The sequence below is a fragment of the Bactrocera neohumeralis genome, chromosome 4 (assembly GCF_024586455.1).
Source record: "Bactrocera neohumeralis isolate Rockhampton chromosome 4, APGP_CSIRO_Bneo_wtdbg2-racon-allhic-juicebox.fasta_v2, whole genome shotgun sequence".
Classification (NCBI taxonomy): Eukaryota; Metazoa; Arthropoda; class Insecta; order Diptera; family Tephritidae; genus Bactrocera; species Bactrocera neohumeralis.
The window spans coordinates 88779079-88802714 of NC_065921.1; the positions used below are offsets into that span (position 1 = coordinate 88779079).

Sequence of the window (23636 nt, forward strand, 5' to 3'; positions counted from 1 at the left end):
GCATATTTTTACGTTGAACTGTAATAAAGAACTTTCAATTCAGTGTTAGCGAAAAAACACAGATCCCCATTAAATACAGCAAGGAATCTTTTGTGTCGATGGCTGAGGGCGTTGAAAAGTTGGCTGCTTGAGCTGATCAAAGTGGCGATCTTTGGATTTACAAATGTATGTAAATTAAGTATAGTGAATGATTGTTTACATTTGTTGTGCAAAACTGTTAATTTAAGCGCTAACTTTTAATAAAAAGATATTATTTTAATTGCCTCAAGGAAATGCGAAGCTTTCGTTCTCATATTATTAGTATATTACTTTGTAAAACAAGTTTGTGGTTGACATTGCGCTCCATGCCATCTTCTACTTACAACTTGACAGCAATATTTCAAAAGCTTTGAGAATTGTTTGCTCTTGTTTACATTTTATGTACGTTTGTATGTTGCTGAGCTTTGAGTGTTTGGTAACAGTTTTCTTTCCTTATTCATTAATAAGAATATTTTCATTAAGACAAATTTTCATTAAGACACATGCATATGTTTTTGTGTGAGGCTCTACATTTATCAGCAATCATTGCTAAATAATGATAAGTTAGTAATAATGGTTAATTTGTAATGAGAAATGATATCAAGTTCCTTACTCTTTAGCTTTTCGTTATTTGGAAAGCAGGCAGCTAGATTGTTGAGAGCATTCAAGCAGAAATTCGAGAGAATATAATCGTCTAAACTCTATAGACTTTGTTTAACGCTGCAGTTAGACGATCAAGAATTCGCTTTGAAGTTGATCACGCAAACTACTTGCCAAAATTGATTTGAGTTGACGTAAGCTGCAAGCAACTTAATAAGTAATGATAGTTTCAAGTCGCCGTCGTCATGGAAACGAATGAAATTAATAACTTAATGGATGGATCAATTTGTATTATATAGTCCATGGGTATAATGAAATATTATGTGATCAGCTGTTTTAGCTTGATCGTCAACTTGTCCCAGGACTTGAGTGGAAAAAGTGGAATGAAGTCGTCGTTCAAAAAAGTTATGAAAGGGTTTACTTGAGTGTTACTAAGCATTCGAAAGTGTACCTCTCTGAGAATATATTTCTGATATAAATAATATATAAATCGTAAAAATAGTTTAGCTGTCAAAGTAGTCCTCTCTGAGGATATACATACATATTTCATATACAATACATATTATATCATATTAATTCCAGACGCCATGCGTTGCTGTGGTATACATTTTACACTATTATTCATATAATAAACTTTTCAATACAGTGAAAATTTTATTTACGAATAAAGGCGAAAACGTTTTTGTCGGTATAAGAATTCAAGGGATATTTGAATATGTTTTTGCAAATTAATTGCATTGGAAAAAATAACGAACTGAAGGCTGCTTTCTCAATGTGTGGCTGCCAGCCTTTCTGTCCAGTTAATAGAGTTGTTCTCTTAATAGTGCGTCCATTTAATAGAGCTTTCACTGCATTTTTTATTTATGATTGGTTTTTACTTTCCCATCTTCTAAGTTGGTTCAAACTCGACACATTGCGTTAAATTGTAGTAAAATCGGTTCTGTAGTTTAGGAGTCCATCGCGCACAAACAACTTGACACCTAATTTTTATATATAAAGATATATTATAATAATTTTAAACTAACACCTTGGTTGTGTTATCAGGTTTCTTTGTTTTCGAAACTTTGAGTCAATTGGGAGCCCAAGATAATTTGATAAGAATCAATATAAATTCCAAAACAAAAATAACAACGCGATTAAAGTGATCAATTACTAAACTTTTGGGAGCGTAATAAAAGATAAACAAACCGGAGGCTCTTCACTACTACTCTTCAAATGCTGAAAGCCATTCACAAATGGTTTATGTTTAATTCTGTCTCCAGCGTCGCCAGCGTTAAAGAACAAGTGTACCCCGAGAACACCATTCAATTTGCTAAAAGCTCGTGCAATTGTACTTAAAATAATTGTATTTAATGCAAAAAATTCATAATTGCTCACGCCCAGAAACGACTGAAAGCTCGCGCTGACTACGCAACTTTGGCAGTGTCAAGAGTTTCGCTATTAGTTTAGTACGCAGAACGCTGTTAAATCACACGCTCGCACTGACCGATTGCTGAAAATAATTTTTTTGTGCGTCGCTTCTATTGATTTTCTAAAAATGTCCGTCACCGAGTTTCTGCTCGCCACACTGCTGGGACTACTAGGGTATGCGGTCTACTGGCTGCGTCAACGTTTCATGTATTGGGAGGTGCGCGGCATTGCCTGTGAGAAGCCAAATTATTTACTCGGCAATTTAAATGGCATACGCACGACACGTTCGTTTGTGGAGATATGGCTGACAACGTACAAAAAATTTAAGGGAACTGGCCCATTTTGTGGTTTCTTTTGGTTTCAACGCCCTTCGGCTTTCATTTTGGATACAAAACTGGCCAAGGCCATACTTATTAAGGACTTTAATAATTTTGTTGATCGCGGCTTCTACACAAATGTGGAGGATGATCCGCTCACCGGACAGCTATTTCTCTTGGAGGGACACAGATGGCGTGTAATGCGCAATAAGCTATCGCCCACCTTCACATCCGGTAAAATGAAGTATATGTTTCCGACTGTGTGCCGTGTGGGTGAGGAGTTTGTACACGTTGTGGCGCAGGCTATTGAGAAGGAGCCGGTTTTGGAGGTACGTGATTATCTAGCGCGTTTCACCACCGACGTTATCGGCACTTGTGCATTCGGTATTGAAGTAAATAGTTTGAAGAATCCCAACGATGAATTCCGGCGCATGGGCAAACGAGTCTTCACTGATTTGCGTCACGGAAGATTCGGTTTGGCATTGCTAAATAGTTTCCCGAAATTGTGTCGAAGGCTACATATTAAAAGTACACCCGATCATATCACAGACTTTTACATGGGTCTTGTGCGCGAAAATATCGCCTACCGTGAGAAGAACAATATACGCTGCAATGACTTCTTTGACATGCTGCTGGAATTGAAAAACAATAAGTTGTTAAAATCAGAAGACGGTCAAGATATGAGCATCACCGTTGAAGAATTAGCCGCTCAGGCCTTTGTATTTCTCATTGCCGGCTTCGAGACGTCGTCGACCACCATGAGCTTCGCATTGTATGAACTCGCACAGCATGAGGACATACAACAGCGTGTGCGTGACGAAGTCATAGAAGTTCTGGAGAAACACAAGGGCGAATTCACTTATGAATGCATGAAAGAAATGGTCTATTTGGACCAAGTCATTTCCGGTAAGATCTAACGACAATGGCTATAAGCAATATTATTAAAGTAGATTTTATTTATGAACACAGAAACACTTCGCCTCTATACTGTGCTTCCCGTGTTAAATCGTGAGTGTCTGGAGGAGTATCCAGTGCCGGGTAACCCGAAATTTGTTATCGCCAAGGGTATGCAAGTTGTTATACCGAGCGCTGCATTTCATCGTGATGCTGATATTTATCCCAACCCCGACACGTTCGATCCCGATAACTTTACACCCGAGAAGGTGGCCCAGCGTGATGGTGTTGAATGGTTGCCTTTCGGCGAGGGACCTCGCAATTGTATTGGCATGCGGTTTGGTCAAATGCAAGCTCGTATTGGCTTAGCTCTGCTCTTGAAAAACTTCAAGTTTTCCGTGTGTGAGAAAACTCCGATTCCGATGACATTTGACAAGATCAACTTTTTGGTGCAGTCTGAGCATCCCATTTGTGTGTATGTTGAGAGAGTATGAGCAGGATGTTACATTCTTCAAACAAATTTGCAAATAGTATTGCTGATTAATATTTTTCTGGGCTGGTTTCTTGAATAATAAAGTGTTTAAATATATGCACTCGCTTTTGTTTTATAATTTTTTAGGTCCAACATCTTCATAATAAGAATTTGCGAATAAGTGAACTAAGAAGTGATTGTAAGAAGATTCACTCGTCCTCCAGATATACGTATATTCCTAACATCTGGGGAGCAAAACTAGTACACTATATGCATATTAAAGTCATCCTAAGTAATTTTGAAAACTTGCATACTTTTAGGAATGCGAAAATAATTCAATTCAATTTGTACTGTTATCTATCGCGTTAACGGTATAAGAGGATTATAATATCGGTACTTTACCCTTTCCAAAGCCAAAAGAGCAACTATTTTCTCCTATAAGAAAAGTAAGTAGTTAAAACCGAAGAGTCAAAAAGCTCACTCACGCAGCATATTCGCCCGAACACCGTGAATCTTTAGCAATTCTTTTAACCCTAACCATCCAAACATTTCATCGTTGAAATTACACACATTCTGAAATTGAAAATACTGTAAATTTTTGGAAAAATGACGAAGCTGTTGGTGCTGAATTTGAATCCGAAGAAGATTTTGTACCCAATTTTCACGAAAGTGCAAATTCATCGAATGAATATAGCTTTGAAGAGGAAGGCGCCAGAGAAGTCATCGAACTGATGGGACAAAATTGTATAGCACATTCAGAAGATAAGTCTATTCTTTCGTCCACGAAACCTCCCCAATTCCATGGAAGAGTAAGGCTTGAGAATGTACTATCCGTGTATCGTCTATACGTGATGCACTTGAAGTTTCATCCACTCAGCCAATATTGAAAAATATAATTAAAAAAATTATCATTGAATGTTCCAGAGTTTTCCTAGATGATTGGTAGGTTGTAAACAACGTTTCGACCTAAGCTTATATTGATTCTAAGCGGTGTTTACAAAATCACACGGCGCATCTCTAGACAATTCAAGAAGTATATTCCATTTTAGCCCGAGAAGTATGGGATAAAGATAAGGGCGCTCTGTGACAGCAAAGCCAATTTTACTAGGATTATGCAAGTTTATTTTGTTATTTTTGACTTGCCAAAGGGCCTAAAAGTTCAAAATATTATTTGTGACAATCAAACCTCAAATCTTGCTAAGGAGTTGCTACAAAAGGAACATACTTCGAGGGGAATTGTAAGAGTAAATAAGACATTCTTGTCTGACTCAAACAAAAAAGAATTTAGGAAGCGTTCGATTCACTCCAGAAATTTTTTCTTCAGTAGGAAAGTATCACTGTTTGAGTATGTTCCAAAAAAAAAAAATACAAGCTTGTGAACTTTTGAGTACCTTTCATCACGATAATAGGCAGGCGAAAAGAAACTTCCTGAAATATTTAACTTCGGAAAGAAATTTAAAACAAGTGTTGATACGTTAGACCAGGAATTGTGACTTAGCTATTGACCGAAATATTGTGAAGAACCGCAATACCAAAAGGAGATCCTTCTCGTCAGCTTGGTTATGAATTCCGAAGATGGTCAGAGATGAGCATTACCATATAGGAATTGGTAGCGCAAGCTGCGTTCCTCAGGGCTGGTATCGTTTGCACTGCTGACAGTAAGTGCTTAAAGAACTATCCGGTGCCGGGCCATCCTAAATATGTGATTAGGAAGGACATAAGAGTACTGCTAACTGTGGGTGTCATACACCGCGATCCCGTTTCGAGATTTATTACATATACATATCTCAAGAGAGACATTGATGGATTGTGCCTTAACGACCTATATACTTTCTTAAAAAGAGACGGGGGTTTTGCGATAGTTTAAAAAGATTATAACGATTGATGAGTCACATTTTGCGTCGTTTGATTATGCCTTGTATTTTCGGCTAGAATCTGTGTCATCCACCTGGGGAAGCTAGAAATTGTGTAGAGTCATGCATAAATAGTGAGAGAAAGGTTTGCTTTTTGTTTACGAATATACGTAAATAATATCTTAGGGGAATTACATATAATCATAACAGTATTATCACACAAATAATAAGAAACAATATTCAGATATAAACAAAGTTTGACTGAGTTGTTATGATATAAAAAGCGCTAGTTGAGATTAAAGTTGATAAGAGCACAAAACGAACTTGCAAACGAAAAGTAAATAATAAAACAGTAACAACGGTTAGAAATATTTCGAATCATTTCCTGATAGAAATTACAAGTCATCATCGCCATTATCAATATTTATTTGCCGTATTGATAAAATAGTCCACTTCGGCGATAAGTAGAAACATATATACTAACATGGAAGTAAGCCAGAGTGCTTATCTTTCAAAAAAATGTGAATATTATGCATCCTTAACCCTCGACTACGATCTTACGACGTTCACCTGACCCAACATACTTATATACAATATGATACTGTTTTGATTTGAAGGTTCCAAATAGAGTATAATATATTAATAAAGAATCAATAAATTTTGGAAAATTTATGTTTAACAGGTGAGATTATGATTTATAATGAGCCGAGTGGCGTTAACTTTGAGAACACCACTTAGACCATATCTATTTATGATACGAGTATAATATAAGATATGATCGTCAAAAAGATCGAAACTCCCTCCACTTGAAGGGCAACTGAATGCCTACAAATGCAATTTGGTTGATTTTGTATTATCGGAAATGGTTGAAATACACAAAATATATATTTTTTTCGGTCTCAAACTGGAGAAGGTACGCATACGAGTTATAGGTTTTGCATAGGGTAAAATATACTTCTGCTCGCGGTGCAATACTCTTCTATTTATCTATAGGTTATGCATTATAATGAAGGTGATACATTAAGGGTTAAGTCAAAATGTTTTTCAATTTTATTTCTTTTATCAGCATGTTGAACACGTTTTATAACACTCGTGACGGTATACACATATGTATATACAGAAGTATTTGTGTACATTTTTACAAAAATTTTACAACTCATCTAACAGTTTACGCTGATAGTTCTCTTCGTGTGATTCCCATACTTTTGACACTTCTGATTTGTATTGATAATTATAACCAGTGCTTCGGTTACCCAAATTTTGAATTTCTTATTAATATTCATATTATATTCTTTGAAATGCAGTCTTCTGCACTACTTACCCTTTGAATATTTAAAATGAACAATAAGAAAACAGCAGAAAATATAGTTTTTTGGCCGTTGCGTGTTCTATTAGTATGTACTCTTTTTTATTTATCGATAGATCATGTTACAATTCGATCGAACTTAAATTTTAAACAATGCGAATAATGAATAGTTGTTGTAAGATTTCTTAAATTGATGTTAACATACAAGTACGTTTCAATACGCACTATGAAATTTATGGTTATTATACCCTATAGCACCCAATTTCATACTTGCTTTGAACAGTGTGATTAGTAGCTATCGGCCCAATAGAAATAGGAATTCTTGCTATGAAATGGCACACCCTGTACGCGCTCATGTTAGTGAATCAATAAACCATTACTAATATTAGATCTACAGCAAGGTTGCTGATAGTAAAAGTACTAAAATGATTAAGTACTTTGTGGTATGTGGGATGAAACAAATCGGAAATAAAAGACAAAATGACAAACATTAATTGAAAAATAATTTACGGATGATCTGAGGTCGGGAAAAGGAAGGAGAGGGACGGGGTTGAATTTCAGTTTCAGTTTAGTTAAAAATGATTTATCCCAATTTCCGGCAGAACCAGGAGTCCTATAAAAAATTTATAAGGCAGTGTTTTAGGTTCAAAGCTAGTAAAGGTAGTAAAGGAGTGTCTACCCTCACTAGATATATCATCAAGAACAGGCTCATTTGTGTGCCTGGTCACAGCGGAATCGCTGTCAATTGCAAAGCTGATGAGATAGCAAGACTAATTCCTCCATCAGATCATTTTGATATACATACATTAACTAATATTTCGGGAGGGAAAATTGCGTACTTAAATAAGGTCCTCCAATTTTTACTGTTATCTATTGCGTTATCTGGCATAAGCACATCAAAAGTTCAGTACTTTACCGTTTTTAAAACCAAAACAAAATTACAATTATTTTCCCCGATAACAGTACATACTTTTTATATACGAAGAGTCAAAAAGCTTACTCATACAGCATATTCGCCCGAACACCGTGAAGCTTCAGCGACTCTTTAAATAGCAGCGAACTGCTGGCACATTTTAGAAGTTAGTTTAAATTGCTCATTACCACTTCGTTTCCGCATCAACAAGACTTTTGTTTTACTAATTAAAATTACCCAGCGGAACGAAAATGATTATATTCCCAATACTGTTGGCCATTGTGCTGGGTCTTGTGGGCTACGTAATGTACAGCCTGCGTCAATCTTTAACTTATTGGCAGGAACGTGGCATACCATGCGAAGAGCCGGATCCCCAAGCTGGAAATACAATTGGTTTGTTCAGGACACGCCGCTTTGCTGACATTTGGATGGACACCTATAAAAAATTCAAAGGCAGCGGGCCCTTTTGTGGATTTTATTGGGGTCGTGCTCCCAATGCGTTTGTGTTAACACCAGAGCTGGCCAAGCTAGTGCTTATAAAAGATTTTAATAAATTCGCTGATCGTGGATTTTACAGCAATCCGAAGCACGATCCGCTGTCCGGGCACCTTTTCTTGATGGATGGTCACAAATGGCGTAGCATGCGCTCTAAGCTTTCGCCAACATTCACCTCCGGTAAGATGAAGATCATGTATCCGGTCATTGTGCGTGTTGGAGAGGAGCTTACAAATGTATTTGCGAACATGCAACAGGAGGATCCAGTGATTGAGGTGAAAGACGTCTTGGCGCGTTTCACTACCGATGTGATTGGTACCTGCGCCTTCGGCATTGATTGCAACAGCTTGAAGAATCCAAATTCGGAGTTTCGCGTGATGGGCCGCAAAGCCATAACCGATGCGTCGTTCAAACCATTAGCTCGGTTTTTAATGAACTCATTCCCCAACCTAGCCAAATTTTTACGTGTGAAATTGACACCAGATGACATCACCGAATTCTATATGCGTATTGTGCGCGAGAATATCGAATACCGTGAAAAGAATAATATCAGGCGTAACGACTTCTTCGATATGTTGCTGGATTTGAAGAACAACAAGCTGTTGAAATCCGAAGATGGTCAGAATATGAGCATCACCGTAGAGGAATTGGCAGCACAGGCTTATGTGTTCCTGAGAGCCGGTTTCGAGACTTCATCGACTACACTATCGTTTGCACTCTACGAATTGGCACAACATCAGGATATACAGGAACGTGCGCGTCAGGAGGTTTTACAGGTGCTCGAACGCCACAATGGCGAATTCACCTATGAATGTATGAGCGAACTGGTGTACTTGAACCAAGTCATATCGGGTAAGTTTAAATACCTACATATATATATGTGATTAGTGCTTGAAAAAATAACAAACATTATGCTGTCTAAATGCAGAGACCTTGCGTATGTATACGGTGCTGCCAGTATTGAATCGCAAGTGCTTGGAGGACTATCCGGTGCCGGGCCATCCGAAATATGTGATTAAGAAAAACATAAAGGTTATGATACCTGTGGCTGCCATGCATCGCGATCCCGATCTATATCCCAACCCAGATGTTTTCAATCCCGATAACTTTGCGCCAGAAAAAGAGGCCACACGCGACTGCATTGAGTTCTTGGCTTTCGGCGAAGGTCCACGCAACTGCATTGGCATGCGCTTTGGCAAGATGCAAGTGCGTGTTGGTTTGGCGTTCTTACTAAGAATTTCAGGTTTAGCGTGTGCGACAAAACACCCATACCTATGGTATACAATATGACAAGCTTCACCGTTAGTTCCAAATCTGGCATACACCTGCGTGTGGACCAAGTTTGATTATTTTAGACTTAAGAATTGCGTTGAATATCTCAATTGACACCTTTTTTGTGCATATGTATGTGATTTTATTATACAAATATTATAATAATGATTGAGAACAATAGAACAAGTGAATTTAGTGGAGAAAAATCCGACTTTTATTTGAGAATTTCGATAGGAGGGCAATAACCAGCGTAGTTATAGAAGTGAGTTGAAGAATATTTTTTCCTTTTTACTGGCGTAGACAGCGCTTACGCGATTATAGCCGAGTTAACAACAGTGCGCCAGTCGTTTCTTCTTTACGTGGCGCCAATTGAAGATTCCAGGCAAAGCCAGGTCCTTCTCCCCCTGGTCCTTCCAACGGAGTAGAGGCCTTCCTCTTCCTCTGCTTCCCGCGGCGGGTACTGCGTCGAATACTTTCAGAGCTGGAGTGTCATTTTGGACAACATGACCCAGCCAGCGTAGCCGCTGTCTTTTAATTCGCTTAACGATCTTTATACTTTCTCAAATAGAGAGAGTGAGAGAGATGGAATTTTTACTAGAAATGTCCATAAGTTCCAATATTATAAAGAGTGATGAGTTACATCTTGTGTTGTTTAATGGCCAAAATATGAGAATATTAGGAATTTCAGCTAAGAATGGCTCACCCTGTACGCACTCATGCTATTGACTTTTTGTTGATATTAGATCTAAAGCAAGTTTGTTGATAGTGTAAGTACTTCTGTGGTTAAGTAATTGATATACAAATACATATTTCATTGGTATTTTGATAAGGAAATAACCGCGGGAACATGATTATGATTTAGGGAAAATATTTTACATATGCATATTTTCTTCTAACTTCGTTTTATCTTAAGCTGATTTAAACCGTTTCGAAACACCCCTAAAACAATAATGTAATTAAAAAAGATAAGCAAATCTAAAACAATGACGTTTATACAAAAAATTATATAAGAGCGGGAGTCTGCCGCCAAAAAGTTTAAGTAAATTCGGATCATCTCAAAAAAAGTCGTAAATGCCAGAGAATAACGAGTTGTTTCATTTATCAGATCATTGTCATAGCCACTAATGTATACGAAATAAATTACTTGTTTGAAGAGCATTATTAGCAACAAAAGCTCTCTCTGGAAGTCTCTCTGCAATGTGCGTGTATTTATATGTATGTATATCTATGTACTATATTTGTTTATGGAAGCGAGCAGGAGTATTTTTGGCAAAAAAATTTGGCGAATTATGCATTGCTAAAAATTTGCATACAAATTGCGGGAGAGTGCATAAACTTATGTGGAGATGTTGATACAGCAACCGCTGTTTATCCAAGGCAGAGCGGTAGTTATTCGATTTCGATTGAGAAATGCATGAAGTAACGGGTTTTTCAATAGGGGCAATCTCTACAAAAGTAGACCGATAGATACAGAAAACGATGTTTTCCAAGTCTTTTGATATTTTTTCTCAGTAGAGTTTGCTATTTCATTATGGAAAGATATGCGATTCAACAACGAGTCGAAATTATCAAAACTTACTACCGAAATTCGGAGTTAGTGGCCTCAACTTTAAGAACGCTATGTCCAATTTATGGGCGTCATAATCGTCCTGTTAGATCAACAGTTGAGCGTCTCGTGAAAAAATTTGAATCCATGGGCGTAGTATAAAATGTTCGCGTGGCAGTGAGGCAAGGAAGTGCCCACAGTGTCGAAAATATTGCTGCCGCTAGCACATCAATTGAGGAAGACCCAAATCAATCTCTCACACGCCGTTCTCAAGCGTTGGGCATCTCTGTCGTGTCATTGTGTCGAATTTTTCGAAAAAGTCTTGACCTACATCCTTACAAGATCAAATTGACGCAAAAACTAAAGCCGCTTGACCACCAAAATCGTCGTACGTTCGTTAATTTGGGTTGAGCAACAACTTGAAAATTATTCGCATTTTCATCGAAAAATAATCTCCAACCATGAGGCTCATTTCTGGCTGAATGGCTTCGTCAATAAGCAAAGTATGCGTTATTGGTCAGGAAGCAATCCACACGTGCTCCTTGAGTCTCCACTGCATCCCGAAAAAATTACGGTTTGGTGCGGCTTATGGGCCTGCGGCGTCATTGGGCCGTACTTCTTCCGGTCAGCAAGACCGGTTCGTTACTGTGAATGGAAATCACTACCGCACAATGATAACCGAACATTTTTGGTGCGAATTGGATGATATGGATTTGAAGAATATGTGCTTCCAACAGGACGGTGCCACAAGTGACATAGCCAATGTAAAAATCGATTTATTTAAAACCAAGTTTGGTGAACGTGTTATCTCACGGATTGGCCCAGTTAATTGGCCACCTCGGTCGTGCGATTTGACGCCGTTAGACTATTTCCTGTGGGACTACGTCAAGTCTATGGTCTATGACATATATATATATATATATAAGACATTAAAAGAGTTAGTAACACGGTAGGAAAGTCAGTGCATTTGTGAACTGGAGTTAAAGAAGTAAGCCTCAAGCCTCAAGAGATTTTCTTCGATACAATACAGCGAAAGGTTGGGGTAATTAATTAATATCCTTCAACCGACACTCCGATATAATTCACAAGCTATGTGCATATTTTCCTAGCGGGCTCAAGATCAACAAACAAAATGCAGAATTATCAAAATAAAAATATTTTCATTTATTTTCGTTACACCGTCTGCAGCTTAAGGAAGTTTATAAAAGCGCTTGCCCAAGCACGCACCGTTCAGTTGTAACCGTGAAGCGCTGATTGTCGGCTCAAGATGCACTGACGAAACGAGAAAAAAACATTGCAAAATACTGAGTAAACGAAATACGCGCAAGTGACGCATATCAAACACGAAAAATCTTCATTCACGATGTCAATGACCGCAGTTTTATTGATGCTCATCCTCGCCATGCTTGTTGCGCTGGGTATTTTTATGCACCGTCGCTTGAACTACTGGCGCAGACTCGGCGTAGCGCACGACAAGCCCAACTGGCTGCTGGGCAATTTGGCAGGCATTCATCGCACAGTGAGTTATGCCGATATCAGCCGAAATATCTACTTAAAATACAAAGGCACGGGCCCCTTCTGCGGCTTTTATTTCTTTCTGCGTCCAGCGGTAGTGCTCTTGGATGTAGACCTGATCAAAAATGTGCTTATAACGGATTTTGCCAATTTTGCCGATCGCGGTATGTTTAATAATGAACGTGACGATCCGTTGACGGGGCATCTCTTTCTCTTGGATGGCCACAAATGGCGTAGCTTACGTGGCAAACTCTCACCTACGTTCTCGTCCGGGAAAATGAAATTCATGTTCCCCACCATCGTTGAGGTGACGCACAATTTGGTTGAAGTGTTGGGTGAACAGCTGAGAGAGGAAAAGATTGTCGAGTTAAAGGAGATTTTGGCACGTTATACCACGGATATAATTGGTAAGGTTGCTTTTGGTATCGCTTGCAACTCGCTGCGTGATCCAGATGCCGAATTTCGTGTTATGGGACGACGTTCTTTTAGCGAGGAACGTCACGGACCTTTGGTAAGTGGTTTTCTGCACAGCTTTCCGAATTTGGCGCGCCGGCTGCGTATGCGCTCGATAAATGATGACATTAGCGACTTCTTTATGCGCATCGTGCGTGAAACTGTGGAGTATCGTGAGAAGAACAACATCAAATGCAATGATTTCATGAGTATTTTAATTGATTTGAGAAATGATAAGAAATTGCGCGGTGCGAATGGCGAGGAGAAATGCCTCACCATGGCGGAGATGGCAGCACAGACCTTTGTCTTTTTCATTGCCGCTTTCGAGACCTCCTCAACAACAATGTCCTTCGCATTGTACGAGTTGGCTCTACAGCCAGAGTTGCAGGAGCGCTTGCGGCGTGAGGTGCAGGTTACATTTGCGAAGCACAACAATGAGTTCACATATGAGTGTCTGCAGGCGATGCGTTACATGGATCAGGTGGTAGCTGGTAAGCGTATTATTTTCATTATTTTTATTATTGTGGAAACATGTTTTCTTAGTTATGTATCTTATTTTTTCCTTTACCAAATCATTTTAAAGAAACACTGCGAAAATACACCGTTGTACCACATCTAAATAGACAGGCTTTGAGCGATTACCAAGTGCCGGGCCATCCGAATTATGTTATCAAAAAGGGCATGTCGATTATTGTGCCCTCTGTGGGCATTCATTACGACCCCGACATCTATCCTAACCCCGACCATTGGGATCCAGAGCGCTTTACGCCGGAAAAGCGTCAGCAGCGTGAAACCGTTGAGTGGCTGCCTTTTGGTGAGGGGCCACGGAATTGTATTGGGCAGCGATTCGGTTACATGCAGATTCGTATCGGCTTGGCGCATTTATTGCAGAAATATCGCTTCAGCATATGCGACAAAACGGAGATACCTTTGAAGATGAATGTGAAGTCATTTTTAGTCAATACACTTAACGGTATATACTTGAGAGTGGAGGAATTGGAGGCAATGAATTGATCCAGAAACCGGCACGCTGCTCCAGCATTGTAGGATTTATCGACCAGCTTGTATAAGTTTTATAGAAATAAAAAGTAATATTATTAAATATACTTAATTTGATTTTAATTTTTAAATAAACAAGTGTGTATTTCTTATAAAATATCTCAACAATTCATAAGACTTCTTGCTATGTACATATTTTTGTAACCGGAACATTTGACTCACTGTCTGAATGAAAGATATAACATGCTTATGGATTCGAAAACATTTTCTAAAAAGTCTTTTTCCACAAGTCTTCAGTAAAAGCCGAGCTTATTTCGTCTAAACACGCGATCTTTCAGCTAACTGAGTCTCGCTGCGTGTAAATACAATCCACTTTGCGGCTTTAAGAGTGGACTTGTGTCATCGTATTCCAACGGAGTGTGAGTGCGCGGACATGGTGAAAATTTAAACTGACTCAGTAGGGATATGAGACCAATTCGGATTAGTAACTGCCCCAAACGCATGCCAATGCAGTTACGGGGCCCTTCGCCAAAAGGTAACCAAGCCGTCGGATGGCGACGACCCATTTTTTCAGTTTCAAAACGTTCTGGTTTGAATTTCTCAGGCTCAGGGTAGAACTCCGGATCATTGTGTATGGCCTCAACAGGTATGAGCACCTTAGTGCCAGCATATATAACATAACCTGCCACTGCGGTTTCGTAGTCCTCATTCGCAACGCGTTCGATATAGGGATTTATCGGATGTTTGCGCAAAGTTTCTGCGAAAGAAAAATCACGTTCGTTACAGAAATTGAGTAATATTATTTCAAGGTTTTACCTGCAATGACCATATCTAGGTAACTCATATCGCTCAGTGATTCCGAGGTAAGTTTGCCGCCATGCTTTTCTAGCGTCTCTGTAATTTCTTTGCGTAATTTGGTTTGAGTCTTTTGATTAAGTGCCAATTCATAAAGTGCAAAAGTCAAAGTTGCTGATGAGGTTTCATAGCCAGCGCTGAAGAACAAAGCGGAGTTTGCAATGATCTCGTCGGTAGTTAACTTGTGTCCACCTTCTTGAATGTTTTTCGATTCGATCAGTGCGCTCATTAGATCATTGCGTTTTATGTTATTCTCCTCGCGTTGTAATATTGTACCGCCGACTAGGCGGTAATAGAAATCTCGTACTTCTCTCAATGTCCGGGTTAAGTGACAGCGTTGTGCTAGCTTTGGTAAGCACTGCATTAAGGCAACTGCTAAGCTGTTGCGTTGCTTTGAGGCGAAACTTTGTATGATCATACGAAATTCGGTATCCGGGCTTTCAAGGCTATTGCAATCCAAACCGAGTACGCTGTTGGCAATAACATCTGTGGTGTAACGTTCAACCAGGTCTTGCACCTTCAGTTCAGCATCGGTGCTTTGTTGTTTCGCTAATGTTTGCTTTAACTGCTCGCCAACTTTGGTGACGACCGGTATGAGGGATTGTGTTTTACCTGTCGTGAAAATCGGCGACAGTTTTCTGCGCAACGCGCGCCACGCGTCCCCCTCTAAACTCCACAGGTTCTCGGAAAATGCATCATCGTGTTTATTATGGTACAAACCACGATCGTCAAACTTCTGAAAGTCTCGTACGAGTATATTGCGTGCCAAATCTAAATCCGTCACTAGCGCTACTGGATTGAGCAGCAAATAGAAGCCACAAAACGGACCGTCACTATGCTTATACTTATCGTAAGTTTCACGTAATGCCACGCCGAGTTGGCGCGTGATGGCAAGACTTCGCAGATTGCCCAATATAAAAGCCGGCTGGTCGTGTGCTACACCGCGACGCTGCCAATAGAGCATACGCGAACGAATCATACCAACAAACATTGTGAACAGCCCTAAGAGCGCGTAGAGCGCTATTACGAAACTATAGCCCAACATTGAGGTGCAGTATATCTGAGCTGAGCGAAACGTGCCGACAGGTGCACAAAGTGTTACGGCGCGATGTGTACGTACGAAGGGTCGCGTTAGAACTGAACAGGGGCGGAGCGAGATATGAGTACGATTTCATATCATTACTCCAGTGGCAGTTACTGTTGTTTGCGCTAAGAGTAAGTTCATGATAAATGAGAGAGTTCTCAAAGTGATTTCTAGCGTGTGGAGAGCAAGACCTAGTATTTTTTTTATCAAATTGTTTACACATGTACCTACATTCATACGCATGTTAACAGTGATTTGATTAGCACCTGTGACTTCTGAATAAAAGACAGCGCTGGTATACAGTATGTTACTCGATTATTGGGGACCGAATAAATTTTTACGATTGTAATGCAGTCTGTATTGCGGAAAAAAATACAAAACTCTTGAGTGTCTTTCTCAACTCACAAATTGTTAGAACATTTACCGAATAGATATTCTGATATTAGTTGAAAATAGTTCATTACATTTAGAAGGTAAAACATTATACTAAGTATATCTTATAGATTTATTATAAAAAAGTTGACTTTTTCGTTTAAAGTTTCACAGATTTTTCCATTCACGTCTAATAGGCTTGGCGCCTTCTACTCTGTCCACTCTGAGCTGGATGCCATTCTCTGGTGAAACCAAGCACGATGCTTTTATTAATGGACAGGGTATTTCGGTTTCAGCGGCGACACTAAATCGAAAATTACGTAACAAATAAATTAGCCCGATGCTGGTCTGCATTCTGCCAAAACGCATGCCGATACAATTGCGTGGACCCTCGCCGAAAGGCAGCCAAGTACAAGCAGGTCGGCGTTGAACTTCTTCGGGAGTGAAACGCTCGGGCTCGAAGCGCTCGGGATTCGGGTAATACTGTGGGTCATAATGTATGGCTATAGTGGGTATAATGACCAAGGTGCCCTTCTCAATGTAATACTTTGGGTCGCCAGTGTCGTAATACGACTGTGCCTTGCGCATCAGATTCGGCACGATCGGATACATACGAAGCGTCTCTGTAAGTAAGCATAAACTAAGCTGAGTTTGGTTTAAAAGGACATATTTACGTATAGGAACTTACCACATATTACTTGTTGCAGGTAGCTCATTTGCTTGATACACTCATATGTGAGCAGTTCATTGTTGGCAGCGAGCACCTCGTTAATATCTCGCCTTAGTCGTTCTTGGATGTCGGGATGCTGCGCCAGTAAGTAAAGTGCAAAGCTCATTGTTGTCGCTGAGGTCTCAAATCCCGCCAGAAACATCAAAAAAGTCTGTGCGGCTATTTCGTTCACACTCAAACCTTCAATACGTTTGCCATCGGCATCCTCACGTTCCATCATATCGATTAGTAGGTCAAGAAAATCGTTACGTCGCAATTTCGTGCCTTTGCGGTACTCGAGCGTGTCTTCCACAAGCTTTATATAGAAGTCGTGTACATGCTGTGACATAATGCGCATACCTAGAAAGCGTGCAATACGCGGAAAACTGAAGATTAAGCCCTCGACAAGTTTGTTATGACGCCGGCGATTGATAAAACTATTCGTGACCAATACGAAATCTGGTGTCTCCGCATCTAGACTATTGCACTCGAGCCCGAAGGCGCAAGTGCCGATCGTATCGGTGGTATAGCGTCCACTAAGGTCTGATACAAGCAGTACTTTGCCGTGACCTTCAGCATCGCCACCACCGATTCGGGTGTGAACTGTTGCCGCAAAACGCTCGCCGACCGCCGTAACCATATGAAACATGTTCTTCATTTTGCCAGAGGTGAAGGTCGGCGTCAGTTTTGCACGTAAACGCTTCCAACCCTCAACTTCGGCGAAGAACATATTACCCGAAAGCGGATCATTGTGCGCATTAGTGTACAGACCACGATCCGAAAAGTAGTTGAAATCCTTAACGAGTATCTTCTTAACCAACTCCAAGTCCACTATTAGCGCTGTATTGGTGGCTAGCAAAAAGAACCCACAAAAGGGTCCCGTGCCTTTGAACTGCTGATATGACTCGCGTAAAATCTGCACTACATGCTTGGTTCCCATGGACATCAAGAGCATAGGCTTGCTGTGCGGTATGCCGCGCCGACGCCAGTAACTCTGCTGACGTAGTAAACAAAACGCAATTAGCAAGACGATGCCAATAAGCAGGCCGAAAAGCACCGAGACGTCCATTGCCGGTTCTTGTAATGATCACAGTGAAAACAGTTACGAAAGTGCAATCAGCCTTAAATACCATTGCCGCGAATTAAGCGCGCGCCGAAGAAGCCAAATAATTACAAAATTATAAATATAACATCTTTGTGACATAAACGTGCCGGCAGAAAAAGTCCTACACACAGAGGCACACACAGTCACACTTTGGACACCCTGAAAATTGAAAAATAGAAGAAGCAAACCGTGGAGTTACTTGAAGCGATTTTAAGTGCAGCTGCACGCAAAGTGCCCACATGCTTACGGTTGCTCTAATTTCGGTGAGAGTTTTGATGTGAGAAAAAATAATGAAATCAAATATCGCATGCGTGTATGATGATAAATGAAAAGTATCATGCGATATTTTTTTAATTTAGGTCACATGTATCCAGAAGTTATCTCAGACCGGTTTTCAAATGCTGGAACCCTAACAATCTATGTCAGTGTGTTATTATTTCTGTGTAAACGTTGGGCAAGTTCAATGACAGCCTAGAAGTCTTACAAATCTGCGCATTCTAGATGGCGTCGTTATCTATTTTATAATGAAAATTAACTTTGAGGATGAAACTGATAAAGGGTGATCCATTTCGAAGTTCCCTACTTTTTTAAAGAAAAAACACAGAAAGTTTAATGGGGAATGTTTATTATCATTCGAAAGAACATTCTTTGGCATTTATTTCTTGAAGATTACTCTTTTCAAATGTTGGCCGCGGCTACGTCTCAGATGGTCTATCCGCTGAGGCCAATTTTCAATGACTAATTCGAGCATTCTGACTGGTAACTAACGAATGATACGCGTAATATTTTGTTCCAAGGCTCCCTACAGGAAAAAGTTTGACGGTGTGTTATCACATGGTCTTGGTGGCCAATCGACCAGCCCAAAACTGGAAATTATCTGCTCACCGAAGTGTTATCTCAGTAATTCCATTGATTGTTGTGATGTGTGGGAAGTGGCGCCGTCGTGTTGAAACCAAATGTCACCGAGATCACGAGCTTTAATCTCACTCATCAAAAAGTCGGTGATCATGGCGAGATTACGGTTGTTGTTATTGCTATTCTTGTTGTAGCGGCTGAATTATGTGAATTGACAGTCCTTTGACGAATAAAAATCCGGGTCCGTTCTGGTTATGTAGACCCGACTGTCGTGGAAACAGTCGCTATTGACGGTTACGTTCTTTCCGGCATTATTTTAGAAAAAATATGGTCCGATGATAACACCAGCCCAAAAACCACACCAACCCATTGTTTTTTCTGAATGAAGTGGCAGCTCTTGGATCTCTTCTGGTTGCTCTTTGTACCAAATGCGGCAATTTCGCTTGTTTATAGACCCATTGAGCCAGAAATGGGCCTCATCGTTGAACGAAATTTGACTCGAAAACGTCGGATCTTCGTGAAACTTTTTTTGCTGTATTTGGCACGCTTTCAATTTAAGATCTCGAAATGAAATGTGGCAAGTCGTTCCATACGGCAGTCCGAGTTGCTGTAAACTGCGCCGAATCGACTCTCCACGGTCTTCGTGTATACTCTGCTATATTTTCTTCACTTCGTAGAAGTAGTAGTCTATTCGGTCGAATATTATCCAATAATGTATGCTGCGTTTCGAGATGGGTGATGGTGTTTCGAATAGTGCGCTCAGTAGGTCAATGACATTGACCATAAGTTGAGCGAAGCGCGCGAAATACATTCTTTAGAGAACGTGAATTTTCGTAATCAAGTTGAACGATTTGTTAACGTTGTTCAGGCGTAAGTCTGCTCGGATTTTACAGAAACCAGTGAATGTCTCGCAAAGTTATATTATTAGTCACGTTATATTATTCAAACACAGTAGACTTTTTAAAAGCACCTACTTTGCATCTGGAAATTCTTACTAGGAACTGCGTAATCTAGCGGATGGAGGTTCAGCTCTAATTTTAGTACTTTTTTGATGATTTATAGTTTGACAATTAAGGTCTCTTCATCGAAGATCAGAACCATAACCATACCTAATCTAATCTAGCCAAACGCTAGCCGGTTAGCGTTCAATGTGCTAAATTGATAAGGTAGCTAAACATATATTAAAATAGCAATATTTTGTTGCCGAGCTCAAACAATAATACTTTGTCGAACACATGCACGAAACATTTATGCCGAGTCATTACATTTGGGTGCCGGTATGTGCTTTATTTATATTCAAAAACACGCAAAAACATGTTTACATGGCGCTAAAAACGCAAAGTCATTTCAAAATCTTTAATTTTTATCAACTGGTTTTTAATTTTTATCACGCAATAAACAAATATAGTATACTTAATCAACAGCGTCAGTCGACAACTTTGTACTGAATCAGGTGCTACACAGAATTTTAATTTTCTAAAGATTAGGCTAAGTCTAGTGAAGTCTTTATTTACGAACCAATTAGCGGGTATTTGACATAAAAGGAGAGGGGGGGCATACCCCCTTACATATTAGTCGAAGTAAGTACGTGTGTCTTATAAGTATTTAGTCAAAGATGATTGCTAGTCTGCAAGTTAAGTACTCTAAGTACTATTAATTATCTACATAATAATTTTATGACACGCAAATTTCGAAAACAATATTTATTTACATTTTTTATTCTAACATTGCTTATTAAACATACATACGATATGTACATAAGATGAAGACAACTCTCTCGTTGCTCCACGACTGCCTAGCACACCCAACAATTACTCTTTCAACGCCTCCACCCGCAAGTGTATGCCATGTTCCGCTGATAGCAGTATTGTCTCTTTTTTGTAAGTCAATTCAGTTGGTGTCTGTGGTGCAAAGGAGAATTTGAAATGCTTGATCAGCAATGCGAGACCGATTAGCGCCTGCATTTTGCCGAAACGCAAGCCGATGCAATTGCGTGGTCCATCGCCGAATGGTAACCAAGTGCAGGCGGGTCGTTTCTGAATTTCCTCCTCAGTGAAACGTTCCGGATCGAATTTCTCTGGATCGGGATAGTACTCGGGATCGTAATGTATGCCATAGCTGAATATGAATACACGCATGTTCTTCTCGATGAGATAGCGTGGATCGCCGGTGTCATAATCTGCCTTTGCATAACGTTCCAAAAACGGCAGTACGGGGTACTTACGTAAAGTTTCTAAAGTTCAAAAAATGCATTATTATTAATTAATAAAAGGAAGATTTTTATAAAGCAGCAATCAAATGTTTACCTGACAAAACTTGTTCCAGATATTTCATCTGATGTATGTTCTCATAGGTGCACTCGTTGTTGTGCTCGTTTAGCGTCGTATTGATCTCCTGTCGCAACCTATCTTGTACTTCCTGATTTTTGGCCAATTCATACAGAGCGAAGCCCATAGTGGTTGAGGAGGTTTCGAAGCCAGCTATGAGGAATACAAAAGCCTGCGCTGCAATCTCCTCCACTGACAGTCCATCGGTAGCGCCTTCCTTGTTTTTCAATTCCAACAAAATATTCATGAAATCATTACGTTTCACCCGATTCTTCTCTCTATATTCGAGTGTATTACGAACTATGCCGACATAGAAGTCTTCCACTTCTTTTGTAAGCGAGCATAAATTCAATTTACGCGCCAAACTTGGATAACTCTCTATGAACGTGTCGACTAGTTTGCCATGTCTGCGCTCGATCAGCGCCTTGCGTCCCATTGTCACGAACTCAGCATCGGGATTGTGCAAACTGTTACACTCGAGACCAAAAGCGCATGAGCCAATTACATCGGCAGTGTAGCGTGATTGCAGTTCGGTGATCTCGAAAACATTGTCGGGTGCGTTTTTAGTTTTCTCGCGCATAACTTCAATTAACTCGTGAGCCACTTTCACGACAGTGGGAAACATTAATTTCATTTTGCCCGAGGTGAATGTGGGCGACAGCTTTTTACGCAATACTTGCCACTGTGGTCCATCCAACTGGAAGAGATTGCCAGTGAGTGGATCTGCAGTCTCGTTGTGAAAAACGCCACGATCTTGAAAATTCTGAAAGTCTTTAATAAGTATCTTCTTAGTTAGTTCCAGGTCCAACACGAAAACGACTGGTTTTACGAAAAAGTACACGCCACAGAATGGACCAGTGCCCTTAAATTGCTTATAGATGGGTTTGAATATTTCACACATAGACTTCGTGCGACGCCACTCCTTCAGTGTGCCCAACGGTAGGCTGGGTGGATCGTGCGGCACGCCACGCCTTTGCCAATATGATTGCTGGTATTTCAACAAGTAAAATACCAGCGTGAAGGTGATCGCCAACAACGCGATAATTATGCTCATCTTGACTTGATATCAATTATTTAGAGACCACAGTAATTTACGTTTGATGCTTATGTCGTGTGTTCTCGCAGCGAAGGTTGTTGGTTTACTAAATTTTAAATATTGTTGAGTAATTTTTGGCGTGCTGTTCTTTTATGCTCTTTTTGGTGTTATGTGTGGCGCGTACAGCCAAAGCTTTAAACTTGTGGGGAATTAATTCATTCATACTTTCTGTTTTCTAAATTTTAAATTTCGCAAGTCATCTGTGTTGCGCTGCTCTTTTATATTAGTTTGTATGTCTGGCGTGTTTATCGCAAGCTTTGTGCTTTTTGGGAGTTAATTTACGTGCTACATTTGTATAGCTATTTGTAGTGCTTTTCAAGTGAAGGCCATTGAAAGTTTCCACTTTATAAAGCTTTAAGTTTTACTGTTATATTTCCGTATTTTCTGTTTAATTTGAATAATTTGAAGTTGACACCGCTGGCGCAACGAATAGTAATTTTATGGAACGTTTTTTCTTAATGATATATAAGAAATGGCATCATTTCAATAATAACGCTAGTATTGTGTTCGAAATTTTATTTGATAACTCTACATATAGCTTTTAAGCTTGCAAAAGCTTATCAGTTATTAGGACACACATTTTTTTTTTAAGATAATGAAGCTTTTGAACAATAACAGCATTTATCTATAATAAAAAAATTAGACTTCCAACACACTTATAAATAGTTATTTAGGATATATCTATATATAGGCCATGGTCACTTTCTTTCTTGTCGGATATCAAAAAATTATGCTTCAAAGCCTTGCCTTAGTACAGATTTTTGTTTAGGCTTTACAAGTAAACCTGAGGGCTTAAAACTCGTTTATTTTGGTCGAAAAAGTCTCTTTGTATTTTGTATATAGATATTGTTGCAGTCTCATATCTCCAGTGCTACCAATCACATTACACCCATACAGTGTTGGAAAGATGAGATTTTAAGTTTCATTTAACCAAACAAAATTTAATTCTGGGAAGTTGAAACAAAGTAACAGTTGTTCAAAAATGAACGAAAATAGTGAAAAATTCGCTATATTTTGAATTTTTGTGCAAAAAAGGGAAGCCACCAATGAAATTTGTGCAGTTAATGGAGACGATGCTGTATAAGTTCGTGTAGCACAACAATGGTTCGCTCGCTTCCGTTCTGGAAATTTCAGTTTGAAAGATGCACCACGCTGTTGTCGATCTATCGT

The 23636-nt window shown here is 39.6% G+C and overlaps 3 protein-coding genes across 3 annotated transcripts; 2 read left to right on the plus strand and 1 right to left on the minus strand.

The window, feature by feature from the left end:
- Positions 1-2014: 2014 nt before the first annotated feature.
- On the plus strand, positions 2015-9756 carry LOC126755897 (uncharacterized). Its single transcript, XM_050468621.1, is given in 5 exon segments — positions 2015-3251; positions 3315-3727; positions 8014-9130; positions 9207-9509; positions 9512-9756. Coding segments are annotated over 5 exon segments (3042 nt in total). The 5' UTR covers positions 2015-2155; the 3' UTR covers positions 9625-9756.
- A 2526-nt stretch (positions 9757-12282) lies between these two features.
- Positions 12283-14136, plus strand: LOC126756133 (cytochrome P450 6a9-like). The gene is made up of 2 exons (XM_050468978.1): positions 12283-13555; positions 13648-14136. Exons 1-2 carry the CDS (start codon positions 12460-12462, stop codon positions 14076-14078), a joined length of 1527 nt encoding a protein of 508 aa, XP_050324935.1. The 5' UTR covers positions 12283-12459; the 3' UTR covers positions 14079-14136.
- Positions 14137-14166: 30 nt separating this feature from the next.
- On the minus strand, positions 14167-22548 carry LOC126755898 (uncharacterized). Its single transcript, XM_050468622.1, has 6 exons — positions 21350-22548; positions 20858-21276; positions 17063-18077; positions 16695-16997; positions 14880-16055; positions 14167-14820 (listed from the first exon to the last, which is right to left on the minus strand). The coding sequence occupies exons 1-6, from the start codon at positions 22422-22424 to the stop codon at positions 14402-14404; spliced, it is 4407 nt and encodes a 1468-aa protein (XP_050324579.1). The 5' UTR covers positions 22425-22548; the 3' UTR covers positions 14167-14401.
- Positions 22549-23636: the final 1088 nt, after the last annotated feature.